A 19,695-nucleotide genomic window follows, 5' to 3' on the forward strand; every position below is an offset into this window, starting at 1 on the left:
AGAAAAATTCAACAGGTAGCCAGGTGTGCCAACATCCTGTAGTCACCCTCAGAAATGATGCGGTGGAAGAGAAGCAGCACCTCTCTGACCAGCTTTCTCCAGCTCCTGTAGCATGCACACAGACACCACAGACATGCACGCATGCACACATGCGCACGCACACACACACAGCTGGGAGCTCCAAACCACAGCTGGACAGACGATTTGCTGGCAGAAGAAAACACAGTCTGTTGGCCCTTCAGCCACAATTGCCAGGCAGGGGAAGCTGCAGTGAGTTCAGCAGCCTAAAAACCAACCTCCATGCATGGTGGCACCTCTGGGGAAACCCTGGTGCTGGGGTGGGAGGTAAGGTTCTCCAGATGCTCCCAGCCTGTGGCTTGGTACTCATGTGGAGCAGGGACCTGGAGCTGAAATACACCATGCCCTCTTTTTTTTCCTCTGTCCCTCCCAAACAGGCATATTTTGGCAAGCAGAGAGACAATTTCAGCTATGTAGGATGATGAATGATTAGTATTTATCCCTCTTTCAAGGATCTGTGCTCTGTTTTATTGGCACAAGGAGGGGAGATATGTTGTGGCTGGGACCTTTACAAGTGCCCTTTGCAGACTCCAGGGTGATTTCAAGGGCAGATTATGGCACAGGATATTGACAACAGAGCCTGGCTTGAACACCCACCCTTAACTCACTCTAATTTATATGCAGACCAAGCAGCAACATTATTGTTCAGCTGGGGGCATATTTAATTGCTGAATGTTCTGCAGATGTCTTGCAGGCTGTATAGATAAAGGCATTTAAGTTGCTGACTTATAACAGCACATCTTTCTTCTTTTAACATAAAAATTCCTACCTTCTTTGATGGATGTGGAATTTTTAGGACTGAAATCCTGTGCTAGTCCTTTAGAATATTTTAGCGAATGTTAAACTCCCCAGCACTGCGAGGGAGCAGCTAAACCCTGATGCCTTTTCATCAGGGGAAAAAATGAGCTTCATTACTGTAAAAGCAGTGCTTTCCCATGGTATGAAAATGAGGAAGGTCCATTATTGTTTCTTTAAACCCAGCAGTATGACTTGTCAGGCTCCAGCCAGACACTGAAGCGACTGCAGTTTATTTAAGTGCAAGCAGTCTGCTCAGTGCTGAATAAGATGTACAAGGAGTCAGGAGCCTTGTCCCAAGGAGACTGCAACCCAAGGGCAGTCATGCAAAGCACTGCTGGTGCCAAGGGTCCAGCACAGCTCCCCTTCACAGCAGCACTGTGAGATGGCAAGCAATACAGGATCAGACCCATGAACTTAAAGATCTTGTCTATTCCTCATTCTCATCTTATACTTAAGGACTAAATACTGCATATTGTCTTTCTTTTCAGGTATTGGTTGTTTGGGGCTTTTTTTAAACCCTCCCAACTTTCAAGAATAATCAGATTTACAAATGGATGTCCTGTATATTTTTTTAATGACACCTACAATGTCCTTTCTGGCTTACACTGCATCAGGATACCTCCGTCCTAGTGACATAGGTGTCTGACAATTTGTCAGGGAGATAGCCATAAGTTAGGCAGAAAACTGGACTCCATTAAAAAAACATAAAAGCTGGGAGGAGGCAACTTGATGTGGCATGGCTCCTGGCAATGAGGAAGCATGAGTGCATACTGAAGCTTAGAAATAGAAAGTGATGTCCTCATAAAAATATGGCTTTAGGCTGGTGTGCCACTAGAAATTCTTCTGTCAGTTTAGAATATTTAGCTCTAAGGGATCTACTTTCAAATGGATCTTTTGATGCAAAATAGGCTGCACAGACGGAGATAGTGTTGAAGAAGGGAGAGTCACATTCGCTTTCAGTTATGCTTGGTAAACTTAAGATTTTTAGATAGGCTTTTTGATCTCAAAGTATTGAGTGTGCAGGTGGGTTACCTTACCGGTGCGTTAGGTCTCCAGGCCCTTCTAACTGAAAACCGTTACTGATGCCTGGGCAGCTAAATAATACTGAAAGCTCCAACACTGCTGGTTATCAGGGGAACCTCTTTAGCCTAATTTGAAAGCTCAAAGCCCCAGGCAATTGAATTTTTTCGTTACAGGCTCTTTTGTGTGATGTTCCAATGCAGTATATCCAATCAATGATGTGATACCACGCATGGTACCATCATGTGGATGTTTATTCCCCCCGTGTTTTGTATTTGACTTGTTAAACTGCAAGAAGAGTTCGGGGAACAAACGGGGGGAAAAAAAATAAAAAGCAAACTCCTCAGCTCCCCTGCTGCAAAAATTTAAAACTAGCAAATGCGCAAGCCTCAGTGCTCCAAGAGAAATCAAAAAGAGCGGAAAGTGAAAATATATACATATGTATACACATGAACAAAACATGAGCCACAGTCATGGCAATCTGGGCTCCAATGTGCCAAACAAAAGGGGTTATTCCTCCAAGCAATCTTTGTGCCTTAAAATTTAGGACACAACAAGGCTGGTTTATGATCACACCATAGATTCCACTATAAAACAGTTGCGGTACAATAAATTCCACTGGATGATTAGGGAAGGCTGGTTTGGAGAATTTTTAATACTGCATCTTCTAAAAGAAGCAATGTTAAGGATAGCCTGTATGGGGAAAGGGGGACAGAACTAATTATCAAGATACTCATTCTTCCTTTCTTCTGTAATTCTTCTCACACACACCCTTCATAATTTAAGTTCATTTGGGGCAATTAAAAGCAATGTAAGGATTTTTTCCACATTGATTTTTTTAATACAAATAATAATGGGCCAGACCTTCAGATGAAATGAATCGGCCCAAACCATTTCATTTACAGTGTGCCTGTGTAAATAATTTTAAATTGATTTTATTTATTAGGGTGCCAAAAATAAAAGTAAGCTCTGTGATGATTTTATTTTTGCCTAGCCTGGCACAATTTACAGAGGGTGCCTGCTGCCTCCTGAGGTTTTGGCCCAGAAGAGCAGGAGCAGCTTATGGAAATTCCATTGGTTTATAACACCTTTGATTTAATTTGTTGTGAGCTATTTCATCCAGTCCAGTGCTAAAAGCATAAAAGATGGTTCAGGACTAAGAATTCAAGCAGGACGAGATAAAAAGATTTTAAACCTTTAGGATGAAGATTTCAGCTCAACTTAAAACAATGCTTACATTAACTGCATTTTTCTGTGTTTACAAGATTTTACTTCCAGTCTGGTTTCTCTTGCCATTCTGCTCTGAAGCAAGTCATAAACCTGCATTTCTGATGCTGTAGTCCCTGGTCAGTGAGATAACTGTGACACTGGGGGTTTCTCCTTCTCATTTCACACGGTCACTCTCAAATGAGATTTCATATTTGAACCTGAGTATCTGCAATAATGAGGCAAATGGACAACCAAAAGTGGCAGGCATCTGACAGGGACAAGCTTCCATTATGCACACTGAGCTGTTTTCTTACACCAGGAGAATCCCTTCTTTTTTGGCTTGATTGTGCCAGTGCTTAGTGACAGCTGATGGTGCTGATAACCTTGTGCCATCATTGACATGAGCCAAGCATGAGGCTGTTCCATCCTGCAGGACTGTATCTTGTGCTTGCCATTACCCTGGAGCATTTACCAGGTAGCTGGATCTTACTTTTATTTTTGGCATCCTGAAAAACAAAGTCATCTCATCACTATATGTACATTTCCATGGAAGCAATGTGTCTGTGGACATATACTGGTCTCGAGTTCAACTAATGCTGCTGTCCCTTTCACTGTGTTAGCTCTCTGCCATGTGAAGCTTCACAGTGAGTTCACGATGATTTTGTTGATTCCTGGAAGATATCATCAGTGCAGCTGTGGCAGTGAGGGAATGAGGAATGAAGCAACATTTACACATTCACGTCAGGTGTATTAAACATCCAAAATTAAAGGTTGTTGACTTAGTAAACAAATCTGCTGAAGTCAGCTGGGTGTAATCAGATGAGACCTCTTCTCTCTCTTGAAAGCTTTCGTGTCAAAGGCACTCCAAGAGGTGTAGATCAAATTCATCCAAGACAAGCAAAATTTTCCTGCTTGCACCTTTTTGTCTTACTCTCTGTATCCACAGAGTTCAGATCTGTTTGTCCACCTTTTAGCTATTTTCAGCTCACGCCATTTGTAAGGGGGTGTGGGTGTGTGTAGGTAAACATAAGGAGACAAGGATTGCCACTCAGGATACTCAGTTAAATAATGAAAAAAACAACACTCCCCATATAGGAAGTGTGGCAGAAAAGCAAAGAATTACATGATTACAAAATCAGGTGAGCCAGTTAACCTCCCATCCCAGTGAGGTGGAAAGGATCAAAAGGCCTGCCCAGGTCTGCAAGGGACATGCAGTCCCCAGGAGTCCTGGAAATTGTGCCAACACCTGCCAAAATATGCCTGGGGTGGCACAGTGTTGCCTACCTTTTGGATTCCTCTCAAATATGAAACGAAACCCAGCAGAACCAAAACTAAATAAACCTGGAGGGTTTAGGCATTTGCTGTGTGAATGCACAGAGTATAACCGGGCACTAAGAAACTAAACAAACCCCAAAACAACAAACCAGGTAGGGACTGTATTTATTTAAAAAACATAGCTAAGGGATTTATGAAACTAGGTGTATTACAAACCCCATGCTCAAATGATGTAGCAAGTGGCATCAGGAAGAATGCTTTTCTGTACAGTGAAAGGTAATCTGGTACAGAATTACCTGCAAAATTCAATATAGCAGTGACAGCAACTATTTTATCTACTCCCAGATTATTTCGCCTGTTCATACATGGCTGGCTGGGAGAGACGTTCTTCCAGACCCTCGTGATACAGACATTCTGGAAACACCAGCATCCCCACAAGCAAGGGTTTTCCCTTTTGCTGCTGCTTATTTTCACTTTGTGCTGGGGGAACGTAACATGCGCTTCTGTCAAGTCATATGGTAGCAAGTATGCTCAACTGAATGCTCATCCTAACAATAATGTCAGAAATAACTCATTTTTCCAAACGGCAAAGTTTAATTGCTGGGTTAATCTAGTATAATAACAATATGGAGGGTTTAGGCCTCACTTCATCAAAGCATTTAAACATGTGCTTAAGTATCATTGCACTTAATGAGACTTAAGTCTCTGCCTAAGTGCTTAGCTAGTTCTGTGACTTGATACAGGGACTGAGGAGTAAATGGTCGCTGGTTAAGTCAGACCACTGATAATATGATTTCAGAAAAAAGTCTGTATAAAAACTTCTGAGTGTAAAGTTTAAGAATGCAAGGGAATTAAAAGGCTGAAGGGCAAAATAAAACTCTTTAAAAGTGAATGAACTTGTTGCTATTACAAGCAGTCTCTCAAAGGAGAAGCTGATAGACATATTCCCATACAAAACAGCAACAGTAGAAAATCAAATACCATTACACAGCAGAATCCAGCAAGTCAAATTAAGAAAACAACCTTTGAGAAGATGAGATCATCTCCAAATGGCAATCAGGAAACAGGTCACCTCCCGTCACTGGAGTTCCCATTGCGTACATGGATGGCTGCCGTCTGCAGTCACCCAGAAACACCCGTTGGCTGAGCAGGGAGACGGGCACCTGGACTTCAATAGAGCCTTCAGGCAGTCTGTGATCCCACCCAGCAATTTCAGGGTATGGCATTTACATATCTTCCTGCAAATCTCTCCACGGTCTGCCCAGGGATCTCTCCAATTTTCCCTCTTTTTCTCTAAAAAAGAAATTATTTTAGGAAACTCAGTAGGAGAAAGCCATTCTGAATAGAGCGCTGATTGTATAGCTCATCATTTGAAAATTAGGAAATACAGAAGTGGTTTGTGCATAGCTTTGACTCTTACTCACAGATAGATAATGTATGTGTATACATGCACACGCAGATATAAGCAGAAAAGTATTCAGTACTATTACTACTCCTGTAAAGGAGTTCCTGTAAAATAAGTTAATGTTTAAAACCTGAAAAAAACACAACAGATTTGTTACCAGTAATAAAGGTAATATCAAATTGCAGTATATTTGCTTCCACAAGCTTACACTTTGGATCTGTGATATGATCCCCACAGTAAAATTAATTTAGAGATCAAAATAGAAATGAGAAGTACAAACCTGGAGTATTTAAATCTAGAAGAACTTTGCTATTGACTTCAGCTTGACAAGGGGCACAGTTAGCATGAAAATTATTTGGGGGGGGGACACATATAAATCACAGAAGTGCACCAAGTAACTCTCTGAAATATCCAGAAGAGTGGTGTGTGGGACATATCTATTTGTAAGTTCCCCATTCCCTGAAGTGCTATGATTAAAAAGCCAAGCATTCACTGCAAGGAAGTTCACAACTTAAATCCGCCAGTCGGTAAAGTTTTGCAACTAAATTAGTTACAAATAGAAGATTCAAAAGACATGTATAGCAAAATCCTGCAGCTGCATAGCTAAAGCCATAGAGGGAAGCTGTTGTATTAACTTTACTTGAGAAAGCAATTGTGCCTTTGTGATCTTACAACATCATCTCTCACTGAAAGCTGGCAAGCATGCAGGTTCCTTTCACAAGCATAAGTCATCTGCACCAATATAGGATACTTAAGATGATTTACTTGGTCTTCCTTCAAGCTTTTGACAAGATCCCTCACTAAAAAAATTCTGTAAAAGCTGTACAGCAGAAAAGTAGTGTTGCTCTCTGTTCTAAAAAGTGGACTGGAAGACAGGAATTCCAGAGTTCTCATTGTATTTCCTTTGATCTATATGCCCTGTTCACAATAAGCCTGACATTTATTCCTTCTGTGGCTTTGGGCAAGTCATATAATCTCTCTGCCTCATGTTCCTATCTTGGGGGGTATTGCATGGATTAGTTAGTCAATGTCTGTAAAGCAGCTGAAAGAGTATTGACCCGATTCTCCCAGGGAAGCAGGGACACAGCTTCTTGGGAAGTCATGACCAATATATTCTAAGGTGTGCCACAGAAAATAAATACCAGAAGAAAAATGAACCTAGCCTTGACACAGACTACACCTGGTTTAGTTCAGCTTGTTCCTGAAGAAGGCTGCACACACTAACTTCCCTTCCACAGCTGTCAAAGGAGCCCAGGACCTCCCCAGAAGTGTTTGGTGACCTTCAGGGTTTGAGCTGTAGCTGCTGGTAAGAAGGGAGGGAGAATGGCATTGAAACCTCTCTCAACAAGTGTTTGCAGTAGTGAGCTACCAGAGGAAAATAAATAGTGAGTGAGTGACAGTTGCTGATGGTACTCATTGTTCCATGCAGTTGAAGAGGACTGTGAGAAGCCTGACATGAATTAAAAAGCATTGGTGTATCCTGAATTCAGGGATGATTGATGAGCAAATGAAATTTATCTTGGATGAGTATAAGGTAATAAACATTGGCAAGGTTCTCTCTGTGACCTCATTGATTTTACTTTAAGTTTGGCTTGAATTTGCTCCACAGTCACAACCAGTATGCTTCTGTGTCTATCTGTATGATACCACAGAGAAATAACTGAGAGAGAATTGCTCCTGTGCGAGGCATCAGTGTGGATGGTTTAGCTGACCATTGAGTTAAAAAGGCAAATTGAGAACACCATTCTTTAAAACAAAGAGAGAAATCAAGAGAGACAATATCATGACCAAGCCATTGATAAGTGGCAGCAAATCCCCAGACAAAGGCAAAGGCATATTTTGCCAGTGTTTGTGACCTTTCCTGATCATTTTGGAAACTGTTTTTCTCTGTAGGCTGATGTCAGGAGAGCAAAGATGTCTGCTGCCGCATTAGCAAAACTCTGCATTTACCGCTGGGGAAGAGAAGTACAGGAGACAGAGGGATAAGCCAGTTTTGCCAGTGTGAGTGCATCCACAATAGTCACTTTTCACTTTGGAGTAGCTATTTGTGTGCACAGGTAGCGTAGCTGCAGAGAGAGGAGAAAGCAGACAATTGCCTTGACACAGGGTCCTATTCCTTTCTTTGCACCAGCAGCTATGCCAGCTACATCAAGCCACTGACTCTTTGCCAGCACTGTTTGCTATTATATCTGTCAGGGGAGTATTCCTAGCATATATGTGGCCTTGGCAGCAATGCTCGCTTGCTGGTGTGTACTTCCGAGATGCCTCTTCCATGCCACCTACCCTGAATTGTCTTTGGATTTATATTTGGTGATCGTCATGTCCTTTCTTTTGTAGGGACTCCCCTTTACCATGTACACTCCACAGTTCAGCCACTCACAAGAAGACTGGAGACTGGAAAAAGCACAACAACAAACCCAAAAGCAGTCTAGCAAGAGGTTGGTTGGCAAGGTAGGACTTCTCTCAACATCTGTCTTATGCTGGTTGGGATAGAGAAAGGTTGCCTGGAGGTATATGTAGGAGTACTGCCTTTGCATGAACTAGCACAGCAATTTTCAGTGACTGTGGCATGAGAGGGAGAGTTTTGCCAGATGGGCGTTTTTCCCTGGCAGACATTTTCAGCCTCTGCCTGAGGAGATGACTGTCTGTTTTCACAGGCAGTCAACTAAAATCCTCTTTAAACTTGTAGGTCTCTTCATGTCCCCCTAGCAGCTGTGACAGGACCAGCAGGGCATGGATTAAAATATCGACGAGCTTCTGGCAAACCACTATTTTTGACCAGGAAATGAACAAATAAGGATTGTGATGAGGCTGCAGGATTCATACCCCTGACTGCTATCGCTACCCAAAAAACTACTGTTGTCTATCACTGCTTAGTGTCCACAGGTTCCTTGTATGAAACGAGGTACTGGGACATTACTAAAACTTAAAAATTACCCTTATAACTGCATATATATGCTACACACGGAACCAGGAATGAAGCACATTGTAGCTTAATATTTATGCACCTTTCCTCCTTTGCATAAACTCATCCATCAAGTATGGCCAGAGTAGCCCAGCTCCTATAATTCCTTGCAAACCTGGGAAATGACAGTGATGTAAAATCGGTATGAGGTGAAAACCTGCTGCTTTTTAGGAAGTGGCTAGGAGAAACACATCATTGATTTGAAAGTGGATTTATCCGAATTATTCCAAACAGAAAAGTACAGCTGCTTTCTGTGGACTTGTGTTCCTACAAAGAGAGAGCAAGGAGATGTTAGCAACATCAGTTTTTCAAAGCTCATGCATAGCATTGAAAGCATAGGTTAATTTCTGTCAAACAGAAATATAACAGAAAGTATAATACATTTTTCCTTTGGAAAAGAAACGTTCCAGACTGTTGCTGCTTCTTTAGCAGAAAGGTAGAGAGTATCTCTTTCAAATACCCTTTTTAAACAATATACTTGCTCTACAAGTAGTCTAGAAAATTAGTCTGGTTCCAAAATCTGCAAATCACTCCTTGCAATCAGTATTTGTAGGTCTAAAACCTTGGAATGGCCTGTTTCTGAAGGGTGGACATGTTAACAGCCCTGTTCAAATTCTGCAGTCTGCCCTTCTTTATCCCAATGTATGACCAACTCAGACCAATATATGCACTCCCAGACTTCGGGCTATTCAAACACAGACACAAATCCAGATTTCACAGCCTGAGTTTCTCTTGCAGCTGTATTGTGTACCCCTCTGAAATATTCCCTCAGCTGAATAAGATGGTTTATTGCGTAGATCCATGCTTCAAATAACTGCCTTGTTGTATTACCACATTATGCTGGTATCTCACATTTTCTGGAAGAGTGTGTTTAGAAATACAGCTATACTGAAAGAGAGTACTGTAACATCAATGTCAATTTTCTCTCTGAAAACTCATGGTACAGTTGAGTAACACTTTTGAGAATGATGGTTTTAATGTTAAAAATCCAGGCAGGAAGGTTGTTGGTGTGTTTTGTTATTTAACAACACCAAATACCTCTGCTCGTTTTCTCTGTGTATATAGGTGTGCTCAGGGAATAGTTTTTATAGGTAGGAAAGCAGAGATATTCTGACACCCAAAGGATGTGCAAAGAGATACACTAACATAAATTTTTGTGGTGCCCTGAAGGTACTTCTATTGTATTACAGGGCTTCTCATGAGTACTTTTGGCTCAGGCAATAGGACCATGAAGTAAAACTGAGTGGTTTTGGACTAGATGAACTGAGAAACTAGAAACTGTTGGTTTTGTTATAGGATATTGGAATATAAAATAGCAAAACCAAGTTAATCAAATGCTTATTTTTCTCCTTACCGATTTCTCTTCTTCCACAACATACGCACACATACACACACATGTATACTTTACCCTCTTTTCTTCAGTTTAGTCTTTAATTAGAATGAGTTGAGCAGTAAAACTGGAACAATCTTAGAGCAATTTGTACAATCTCATGAGATACATTACCAGTTATGCCCTGAATTCTGCACACTTTCTCTGAATGCTTCTGACCAACTGAAGTTTCTTCCATGCTCAGCCCTGCTGTTATTTCACATGACCTAGCCCAGAAAAGCTTACAGAGACCGTAAGGGTGCATTAGTCTTTTTTGCAAAGTGTACTGACTAATCCAAATAAAACATCTGGCTTGCCATGGGAGGAGAGGTTTCAAATGGGCATAGGGGAAATCCAGTCAAAGTAAAAGACAGCAGGACCAGAGGCAAACTCTGATCTGTTCTCTGTTCTTACAGGTTGTACAGACTTGGTCCTTTCCCAACTGTTCTGCAGCAAAGACAGATTTTCTGTGCAACAAATGTCTGAAGGCAGGAAACAAAGCCAGCGTGGTACTGTCCCATTGTGCACCTCAGAAAGCCTCTGCAATCACCAAGCAAGCAAAGGAGCACTTCCCAGGGGAAGGAATAACTGGCAAGGGAAAAAGGAAGCAGAGAAGATCATCAGAGAAATGTAGACAACTTCCTAAAGTCCATTATAAGTGCATATAGACATAGGAGGTGATGACATCAGGGTTCAAATATTCAATCCTGCGTGCTCAGAGGCAATCTTGTTACGACCTCTTTTCTCACCTGTCCACAAGTGTCATGATTTCCTAGAGGTCTTAGCATCTTCAGCTCCCATTGTTGGCAAAGGGATTTAAGAGTGCCGAAGGCTTCCGAAAGACACCCATGGAAAAGCCCCCAAACCCTGAAGAGAAGTGTTTTGTCAAACTACTCTGTGATCCCTTGATTACCTCTACAGTCTGCAAGATATCCGTATCTTCACAAGGAACCCAGAAACACCCAGAGGATTTGACTACACTAAAAATTTATATTTCTGGAGAACAACCTAGTTCCATCTGGGAGTTTTCATACAATGATAAAATTACATAAATGAGCTTCATGTCCCACTCCAGTGATGCTGTTTCTCCTTAAAACAGCTACCCACAGACTCTGGTCTTATTCTTTGAAGCTGGCAACTGAGTGAGCTCAGAGTTCGAGAGATTTTGGTGACGTTATGCAGAGAGAAATATCACCTCCTCTGCCTCTCTGGGCAGCTGAGGGCAGACCTAAGGGATTGACATGGAAATCCATTACCACATCTGTTTTCTGTGTGCATTTGCATTGCCTAACACAGAGACAACCTCACAACCAGGAACTGTAGTGGGATATGGAAATACTCTTATTCAGCTTCTGTTTTTTAACTAAGAGGTAAGGGGTGCAGGTGGCATTAAGTGCAGGCAGCACACAAGGACTACTTAGAAACAGAGTAGGAGTAACTTGTTAGAGGCATTAGTTCAGCCATCTTCCTATAGTAGACCTGTGTCTTGGTTCCTCATTATTCTCACAAATGCAGAAGGGATGCTATTGCTTAGGCTACTTCACTTTTTGGTTTGGTTTGCACTGTTCAATCCATTTCACAGCTAAATAACAAAATCTATTTCTTCAAATACTGCATCAAAATGTTACTGGTAATAAAGAAAAATACATTATTTTTAACACTCCTTGGGGAAAACAAATCTGGAGAAACTGTGTTCATAAATCTTTCCCTTCAAACACAATGTAAAACCCTTTCTATTTTTCTATAAAGAAAAAAAAGAGCCACTGACAAAATATCTAATGCAGGCAACTGTTGCTAGCTTTTATTTCCATGCTGAGCTGTTCTTCTTAATATTTTTGAAACAAGATTGCAGCACATACCAAGCCTATGGACTGCAGGAGGGAACTTTCAAAAGAAGGTCAAGCTGACATGAGGGCCTTCCTGAGAAGAGCCCCTGTACTTGTTTCCAGACAGGATTACAGCTAAATCAGAAATAATGCCCTTTAGCAAGTGGACACATATGATCTGCAGCCGTTGGAAAAGCTGCCTCTTCAAAAGCCACAATTTTCCAAACTGTTAACATTGACAATGATACAGAAAAACTACTATAGTTTTCCAGAGGCTAATTATGAACAGGTGATGATTTGAGGAAAAATTCAGAAATCAAATATTGAGCTCAGTTTGAGCTCATTAAGGTTGCTATTCAGCATCAGTAAAATATTCATAATGCACAAACACAATGTAGTTTTATGTAAACCTGTTTAAAAAAGGATAACTCCAAGTAAAAGAGAACAGAATTTTGTTTAATGTGTTCTCCTTTGTATGCAAATCACCTCCAAGCTGTTAATAAAGGTAAACCTTGCTAACTTATTCAGATATATGTGACAGCCCTCATGGGTTATATTGATACCTTGTGAACACTACCAATGTCAAAAATACTTCCCTAGATCAGAGTATGGCCACACCAGCAGTAAATTCAGGCCTGAGTTAAGGCAGTGAAGGCTGCGGATACTTAAAGCTGTGAGGAGGCATAATAAGCAAAGCCAGGGTCTTTCTGTTGTCTCCTGGGGAAGTACTATGGAAATGTTTAATTTGCATGTGAAAGGAGATAGTACTTCAGTGTAGCAGTTAATATCGACTTCTTTGAGAATACCTCCATTTTATTAATTTATATTTTGACCACCGTGTAAAGAGAAGGACTAGGCAGCAGTCCCACCACGATATGGCAGTGGACAAACAGAAGCAACAACATCTGCCCAAAAGGGTCTGCAGCTACCCAGGTGGGCATTTGCCCTTATCTCACGAGTGTGATGTGAGACTTAAGCCCATGATTTTCTGACTCGGAGACGGAAGTGTAAAACTTAGTAAACTTGGTAAACAAATAAGCCTTCTTGAGGTAATAAATACATTTCCTTACTTCTTAAGAAAATACACCTTTTCTTATCTAGTGCTGACATCATTTGATAAACCCTTTGCTGCAGGTAAAATAACAGCACAAAGGTATTTTCCCACATTTTTAAAGGATGCTACATTGCTATTTTTCTGCACCTTTCTCCATAATAGCCACTTGCTAGCTTGAAATTAAAATTTGTTCCTTTACTGATTTTTGTTCTCTGTATTATGCAGGTCACTAATGAGTGCCAGGCTGCTGGCATTGCTTTATTTATTTATTAGAAAGAGAAAAGCAGTGAACCATTTAAAAGTCACATACGAAGAGCCATAATTTTTTTTTTTTTGCAGGGACACACTGTAAGACAGAAATAAAGTTAGGTCAAGACACAGGTCTGCTGAACTTGGGAAACCATTCATTCCATCCGGATGGAAAACTGAAAATTTTCTTGACTGTGTTTTAATTGACAAACCATGAGATTCTTTAAGTTATTAAACCAGATTTAAGTACTTAAAAATTACTCTGTTGCTAAAGCTGCATGACATTAGTAAGGGTTGCAACGACCCTGTTCCACACAAACCCACCCCGGGAAGGCACATATTGTTGAGGGGAGTTTTTCCTCTTGTGTGCTACTAATTTTTGGAAGAATATTGAAGAAGAAATTTGAAGATGAAGCCATATTGAGTGTTTCTTGGGGCATGTAAAGTGTGTGGTTACTTGAACTTTCTCCTTTTAATTTGTCAGCCATTCCTGGTTAATTAACCTAACATACTTGTGTTCATTATATGGCGATGACAAAGCATTTGCAAATGGTGTGATTCCTACGTGAGAAGTCCTACCACCTTATTATGGTTATCGTTTAAAGATAAGAGGAAAGACAAAAAGGATGTCTTGGGTTGGATGTATTTTTAAGAGAGAGAACTAGTCATTCCTTAGGCTGCAGCAACTGCCTTAGGAGAAAAAGGCAATTGTTGTATTTCGCATTACTTTCTTTAAAATACCAAAACCATATAATAAAGAGCTAACCATAGGTATTTGCTGGACACCTCTGGTTCTATTCAGGGGCTTTATTGGGCAGTTTTGGCCTCACAACCTGGTCTTTTTCATCAGAAGTGTCAGCAAAGTCTCTGAATTAATGGACTGTGAAGTACTTAGAAACATACCATTTCACAAAAGTATACTGTGAGGATGTGACACTAATGGGAGATGACCCATGGGTTTATGACAACATAGTCCACTCTAACAACAACAACAAAAAATTAATACAGCTTCTGTAGACAGTGGCTTTGAACAAAGCAGCATACAGTGGAGTGGGAGGTGAAGAATGGTAGAATAAGGGAAAACTGATCAAGAAAAACATTTGTAAAATATTTGGCTATCCCCTCTTTTGTTTTCTTCAGAAGAAGGGAGCTGCAGACTCCCAGCTGAAGAAAAGAAAAAGGGAAGGCTCCATTTCAATTGGAAAATTGGAGAAGGAAAGTTAGTAGCATTTGCGAGCAATGTCACATGCACCTAAGTGGCAAAATCCTGGATTTGCTTAGATGGATTTGTTTTCTTTTAATTTTCCTGCTTTAAAAAAAAATAAAAATAAAAAATGCAGCGCAACTCCTTCAATCTTTTTGCAATTCTGCATGGCTGAACATTTGAAATGAGTTTGTGTATCACCCCCAGGCATTGATTCAGACTTGATTGGGGCAAAGCAGGCTCCATGTGCTTATTTTTATACACGTCATTTGGGAAGTTATATAGCCAAGGGAACAGAAAATGTGTTGCTCCACTGCCAAATTATCCCATATCCCTCGATCAAAACGGGAGGTGATTGTAATCAACAAGTTGTGCGACCTCAGTGCGATGGCAATGTCAGGTCAACTCGGGAAAGTGAAGAGACAGATCTAAATACAAATAAAAAGAAAGAGAGGCACAGAAAGAAAGAAAGAAACAACCAACAATCCTTATAATTATCATCATCTGCTGCTTTTCCCTCTTCTGGCAAAGAAACACTCCATCCATTTGCAGAAATCGCCCGCGGAAACGTTACATCAAAACTAATCACAACGATTAAAATCAGCTTTTCTGTGCAAGAGGAGAGTAAAAAGCAAGTTGGAGGCTGGAATGAGACTGTTTTTTCTACCAAAAAAATCCTAAAAAAAAAATACATGATATATATATATATATATAAGCACGTTTCGAAGGAGATCAATTTTATGCCCGTGTGATCAGTTAATTTAATTTAACTTTTATTTCGGAGATTGATTCAGACTGGAGGTAGAGACATGAGCTAATTGTATCCTGATCCTTGCCTTGAGGGGTTTCAAAGCCCTGGAGCAACTATTCTCTGTATTTTGCTCTGTCTACCTTAGCCAAGCTATTGCATTTCTCTCTGGTGTAGCGAGGAGAGCAGACCGCTGCCGGGAGAGAGAAATATCGGAAGTGTGAGTTGGGGGGGGGGGGGGGGGGTGCGGGGGGGCGGGGGGGAAGGGGAGAAAGGGAGAAGGGGGAAGAAAAAAAAAAAAAAGGAGGGGGTAGGGGAAAAAAAAAAAAAAAAAAAAGAGGGACACTTTGGCGGCTCCGATGTTCCAGGTAAGGGCTGCTCGGGATTGTTGTTGTTTGCAGCGGAGGGTGCGGAGGGACTCGGGCGCCGCTCGCTTCCACGCATGTGCCGGGCGCTCGCACCCCGCGCGGGGACGCGGCGCGGCCGCCTCGCTCCCCCGCGCAACCCGCGCCCCCGCGCAGCGCCGCGGGGAGGCGGGAGGGCGGGAAGGAGGGAGGGGGCGCGCGGCGGGCGGGGGGCTCCTCCTTTCCCCACCGCCTCTCCGGGGGGGCTCAGGGGGTGGTGTGCGCAGGGGGAGGGGGGGATTTATGTATTTTAAATGTGTGTATTTTCGCGCGGGGGGTGTGCGGATGGCATTGTTCTCCGCCGGGCTGCAGGAGGGGGCCGCCATTGTGTGTATGTGAGGGAGGGAGGGCGAGCGGGAGGCACCTTACCGCCACCCCACCCCCGCGCCGCCGTCCCTCCGCGGCGCGCCCCCTCCGGAGCCCCCCGCGGCGCCCTTTGTTGCCGGGGCGGCGAAGGGAAGGGCGGCCCCGCGGCCCTTCCCCCACGCGGGGTGAGGCGGCGGGGCCGCGGGGCAGCGGCCGCCCTTCGTCTGCGCCGCCTGTCTGCCCGCCGGCCCCCGGCAGCCGCGGGGGATGAGCCGGCTGAGGCGCCGCCGCTGTAGGCGGCGGGACTGCGGTGGCTTCCCCCCCTCACCCCGGGGCCCCGCCGCTTTGCCCCGTCCCTCAGTGCCCGCCGCCGTCCCGGAAGAGAGAGAGCCGCGTCCGCCGTCTCAAAAACGAAAAAAAAAGGCGCGGGGTGTGTGTGTGTGTATGTGTGTGTATGTGTGTGTGTGTAGAAAAAAAGCCGTTCGCTGCCTGTTTCCAATCAGCGAGATACAAGTTTATTCGAGCATGCCCCGCGGGCAGCGAGTGCGCTTGGATTGTTCGGGCAAATTAAAAATGGGCGAAACGCTTCTCCCTCCCTCCCTCCCTGCCTCCCCCCTCAGCGGCGCGGGCTGCGATACCCGCCGGCCCTGCCCGCCGGCCGCCGCGGAGGGACGGGGCAGCGCCTCATGCGGTGCGGGAGGGCGCCGGGGCCGGCAGCGGGCTGCGCGGGCGCTTTGGGGCTGGGGACCCGAGTTGCTATTTTTGTGCCTCTGTCAAACAGCGCAGTGGAAAGGCTGCGCCTGAAACGCAACTTTCCATCTTCATCTTCCTCCCTCTCTGCCCAGCGCCGGGGCGGCTCGGCGGAGGCGGCCGGGGTCTGCGCGCTGCGGGGGGGGGGGGGGCTGGGGGGCGGGCGAGCGCGGCGGGAAAACTCCGGGATGATCCGAGCAAGTTGTTGCTTTCCGCAAGCCGAGTCCGGGAAAAAAACGGTGGCAGTTTAATGGGTGCCGGTCGCGTTCAGCAGCGGCCGCGCAGGGATGCTCGCCCCGCAGGTCGGCGGCACTGGGCGAAACTTCCCTTCGCCTATTCAAAATGACTGCGGTGATTTTGGTGTATTAATTACGCCCGCAGCACAACACAAAATGTTCTAGCACACACTAGAGGTCCCTCTCAGAGCTGTCAGACGCCCGGGTGTTTTCAGGTTGCGTTGTTCTAAATTTATTATTTTTTTCCCTCCCGGTTTCACTGTTTGAACGACGTTGACTATTGCTGCCAATACCAGCGCCGTGTACGTTATTCAAATAAGGGTGAGGAAGGATTTGCGACGTTTTTGTTTGTGCCCTTGTTGTTGGGGCGTCAGTGGGTCAGTTAATAACTGCGCTCTAAAAAACGAATGTAAACGGGATTCATTTCCTGCAGTGATTTCTGAGTTTTGTTTGAAATATTCTTGCAGTTTGTTGTTGTTGAGGCCAAGTTCCAAATTTTGGACTTGCTTTTCTCATGTGAATCCTGCCATGGAAGTAAACAGTGTAAAACTTGAATAAGGATTCTAGGCTATGGCTCATGGTTTTTAAAAGAAAATATGCAAGGAAACAAAAACCCGAGTATGAAGATCATAAAGAGTCAATAAAGGTGGTGGAGGCAACCAAAAATGATTGATCCCCAGCAATTTTTGTATCCAAACCACGTCAGGGAATTAAGTAGTCCCCCCAACCTTCATGTATTACAAGCAGTATTATCACCATTTTATGGATGGAGAAACTGAAAAATAAAAAGAAGGTCACTGACTTGCCTGAAGCCATATAGCAAATAAAAGATAGATCTGGAATCAGCTAGGACAGATTTAGATCTCTTGCTGATTTGCAGTGCTGTAACCACTGATTTCAGTGGAATTCTTCTGGATTTAAGTCAGATTCGGACTTCAGGTGTTGCTCTGTCCCTTAGAAACACTGCCTTCATCTAAATTCCATTTTGAACATAACTGAATTAGATGCAAGATCTTGGGAGTAATATTTGGTGTACCTCTAACTTTTAGAAGACAAATTCCTGTGAAATTTTAGTGACTATGTTGCTTTTGATTCTTCTTCCCACCCACACCCCCACACACCACTCAATTCCAATTTCATCTGTCACATCAGTTCCCTAGTTGGTTTTTGCTATTGTTATTTTTAATGAACAATTTCCTCATGCTTAGTGCAGCTTTTGTTACTGATTTCCAAGAAGCACTTCTTACTATATGTCTCTGAATGAAGCCTTCAGTTTTATGTAGGAACAGCCTGAGAACAAATGATTTTGCATGAGGAAGACTTCCATTCATTGTAGATGTCACCCAGGCAGAAATGAAAAATTGCATGACCATCGTGTACAAAAAAGCCAACCTTTCCACTGCATAGAGGAAAGGCTGCATGTAGATGACTTGCTCACATATGCTTTTTATTGGATTATGATAAGTTTATGTATGGAGAAAATGCGATGTGAAGGGAAATACTCGGTGATCATAACAAATGTGAGTACATTATTCAAAGTGGGGTCTCTCACAATTAACAAAATATCAAATCTGCCAGTCACAATCAGACAGCATTTCACATGAGTCCAGCTGGGAAGGAATGATAATTTCTGCTTTCTGTATTCCAACTACTTTAGAAACATTTTCAGGATACCATAAAACAGACACAGATGCACAGATTGTGATTATGGTGCTTTGCTGTTCATTTATTAATGTGTGCTGGTATATACAAACTGCCACCACTAAAGCATAATAAAAAGTTCCTGCTTTTGTGTAAGTAGTCATCAGCTGGATTTAGTAAAATGCTGGTACTTCAGCGAGTTGATAGTCCCTCAGTGTTGCTAACACCTCTGCAATGAGGGTCTGACCCTGCATCTTAATGTGTGGGGAAGCAGACACAGAATGTGGGTGTAATTAAGACCGCCCCCCCCCCCAAAAAAAAAAAAAAAAAAAAAAAGAGTTTATATGTCTGAAATGGGAAGGATTTGGGTGGGAATTGGCCCCACAAAGTGTATGTGATTTGTCTAAGACCATGTACTGATGCCCTGGCTGAGCCAAGTTTTAAATGCCAGAGCTTTGGCCCCCTTTCTCATGCTCTGTGCAGTTAACTACTGTGCCTCACTTGCAGTATGTGTTCAACTCCTCTCTGGTACCAGAGGAAAAATAATGTTGATCAGAAGCAAATTTTAGCGGAGATGCCTGCTGTTACTTATTTTGGATCCTGTTACACTGCTGCAGCAGAGCCAAGTTGGATCTCCTTCCAGGAAACAAATTTAGTTAGTTGGTGGTTTTTTTCTGATAGAAACATAATTCTTACTTTAAATGGAATCTCTTCTGTTGGTCTGTGTTGCACTTATGTTTTCTTTTTACAGCCTGGGTAAAATTCATCTCTGGTATAGTGCCATTGACTTCTGTGTTGTTTCACAAAGAATTCATTTGCCTTTCTGTGTTACAGTACAGATTTCTGTTGTTCTACCTTCCACAGAATACATTTTCATGTTTTTAAGTTTGAAGGAGAAAAATCTAAAAGGCACATCTTCATTTTTACGTTGTCCACCTTTACTACTTAGGCAGGCAAAGGTATCTTCTTTTGCTACTTCCCTGGTAAATTAAGTTGAAAAAAATATGTACACGTCTGGAGAATGTCTATAGGTGGGAGGAGGGAGTGACTCCTATCTTCCTAGCTGATAACACCTTCAAAAAAAATTTTATGTGAAAGCCATTAGCACATTCCATATTGATGATCTATGTTGTGGCTTTAATAATCTTGGATGCTCTA

At 42.8% G+C, this 19,695-nt stretch overlaps 1 protein-coding gene across 2 annotated transcripts in view; it reads left to right on the forward strand.

Annotated features, from left to right (window-relative positions):
• The first annotated feature begins 15,306 nt into the window (after positions 1–15,306).
• KCTD1 (potassium channel tetramerization domain containing 1) overlaps positions 15,307–19,695 on the forward strand; it is a 106,507-nt gene continuing 102,118 nt past the window's right edge. Inside the window, exon 1 of one of the 2 annotated variants that reach the window (XM_027797748.2) lies at positions 15,307–15,420. Coding sequence is in view for 1 of the 2 variants with exons in the window: in XM_055705300.1 (XP_055561275.1) it covers positions 15,560–15,568 (9 nt within the window). In the remaining variant the exon portion in view is untranslated. Of the gene's footprint in view, positions 15,421–15,498; positions 15,569–19,695 lie in introns of those variants that run through there. The other variant, XM_055705300.1, reaches the window with a different exon arrangement.

The sequence above is a fragment of the Falco cherrug genome, chromosome 3 (assembly GCF_023634085.1).
Source record: "Falco cherrug isolate bFalChe1 chromosome 3, bFalChe1.pri, whole genome shotgun sequence".
Taxonomy (NCBI): Eukaryota; Metazoa; Chordata; class Aves; order Falconiformes; family Falconidae; genus Falco; species Falco cherrug.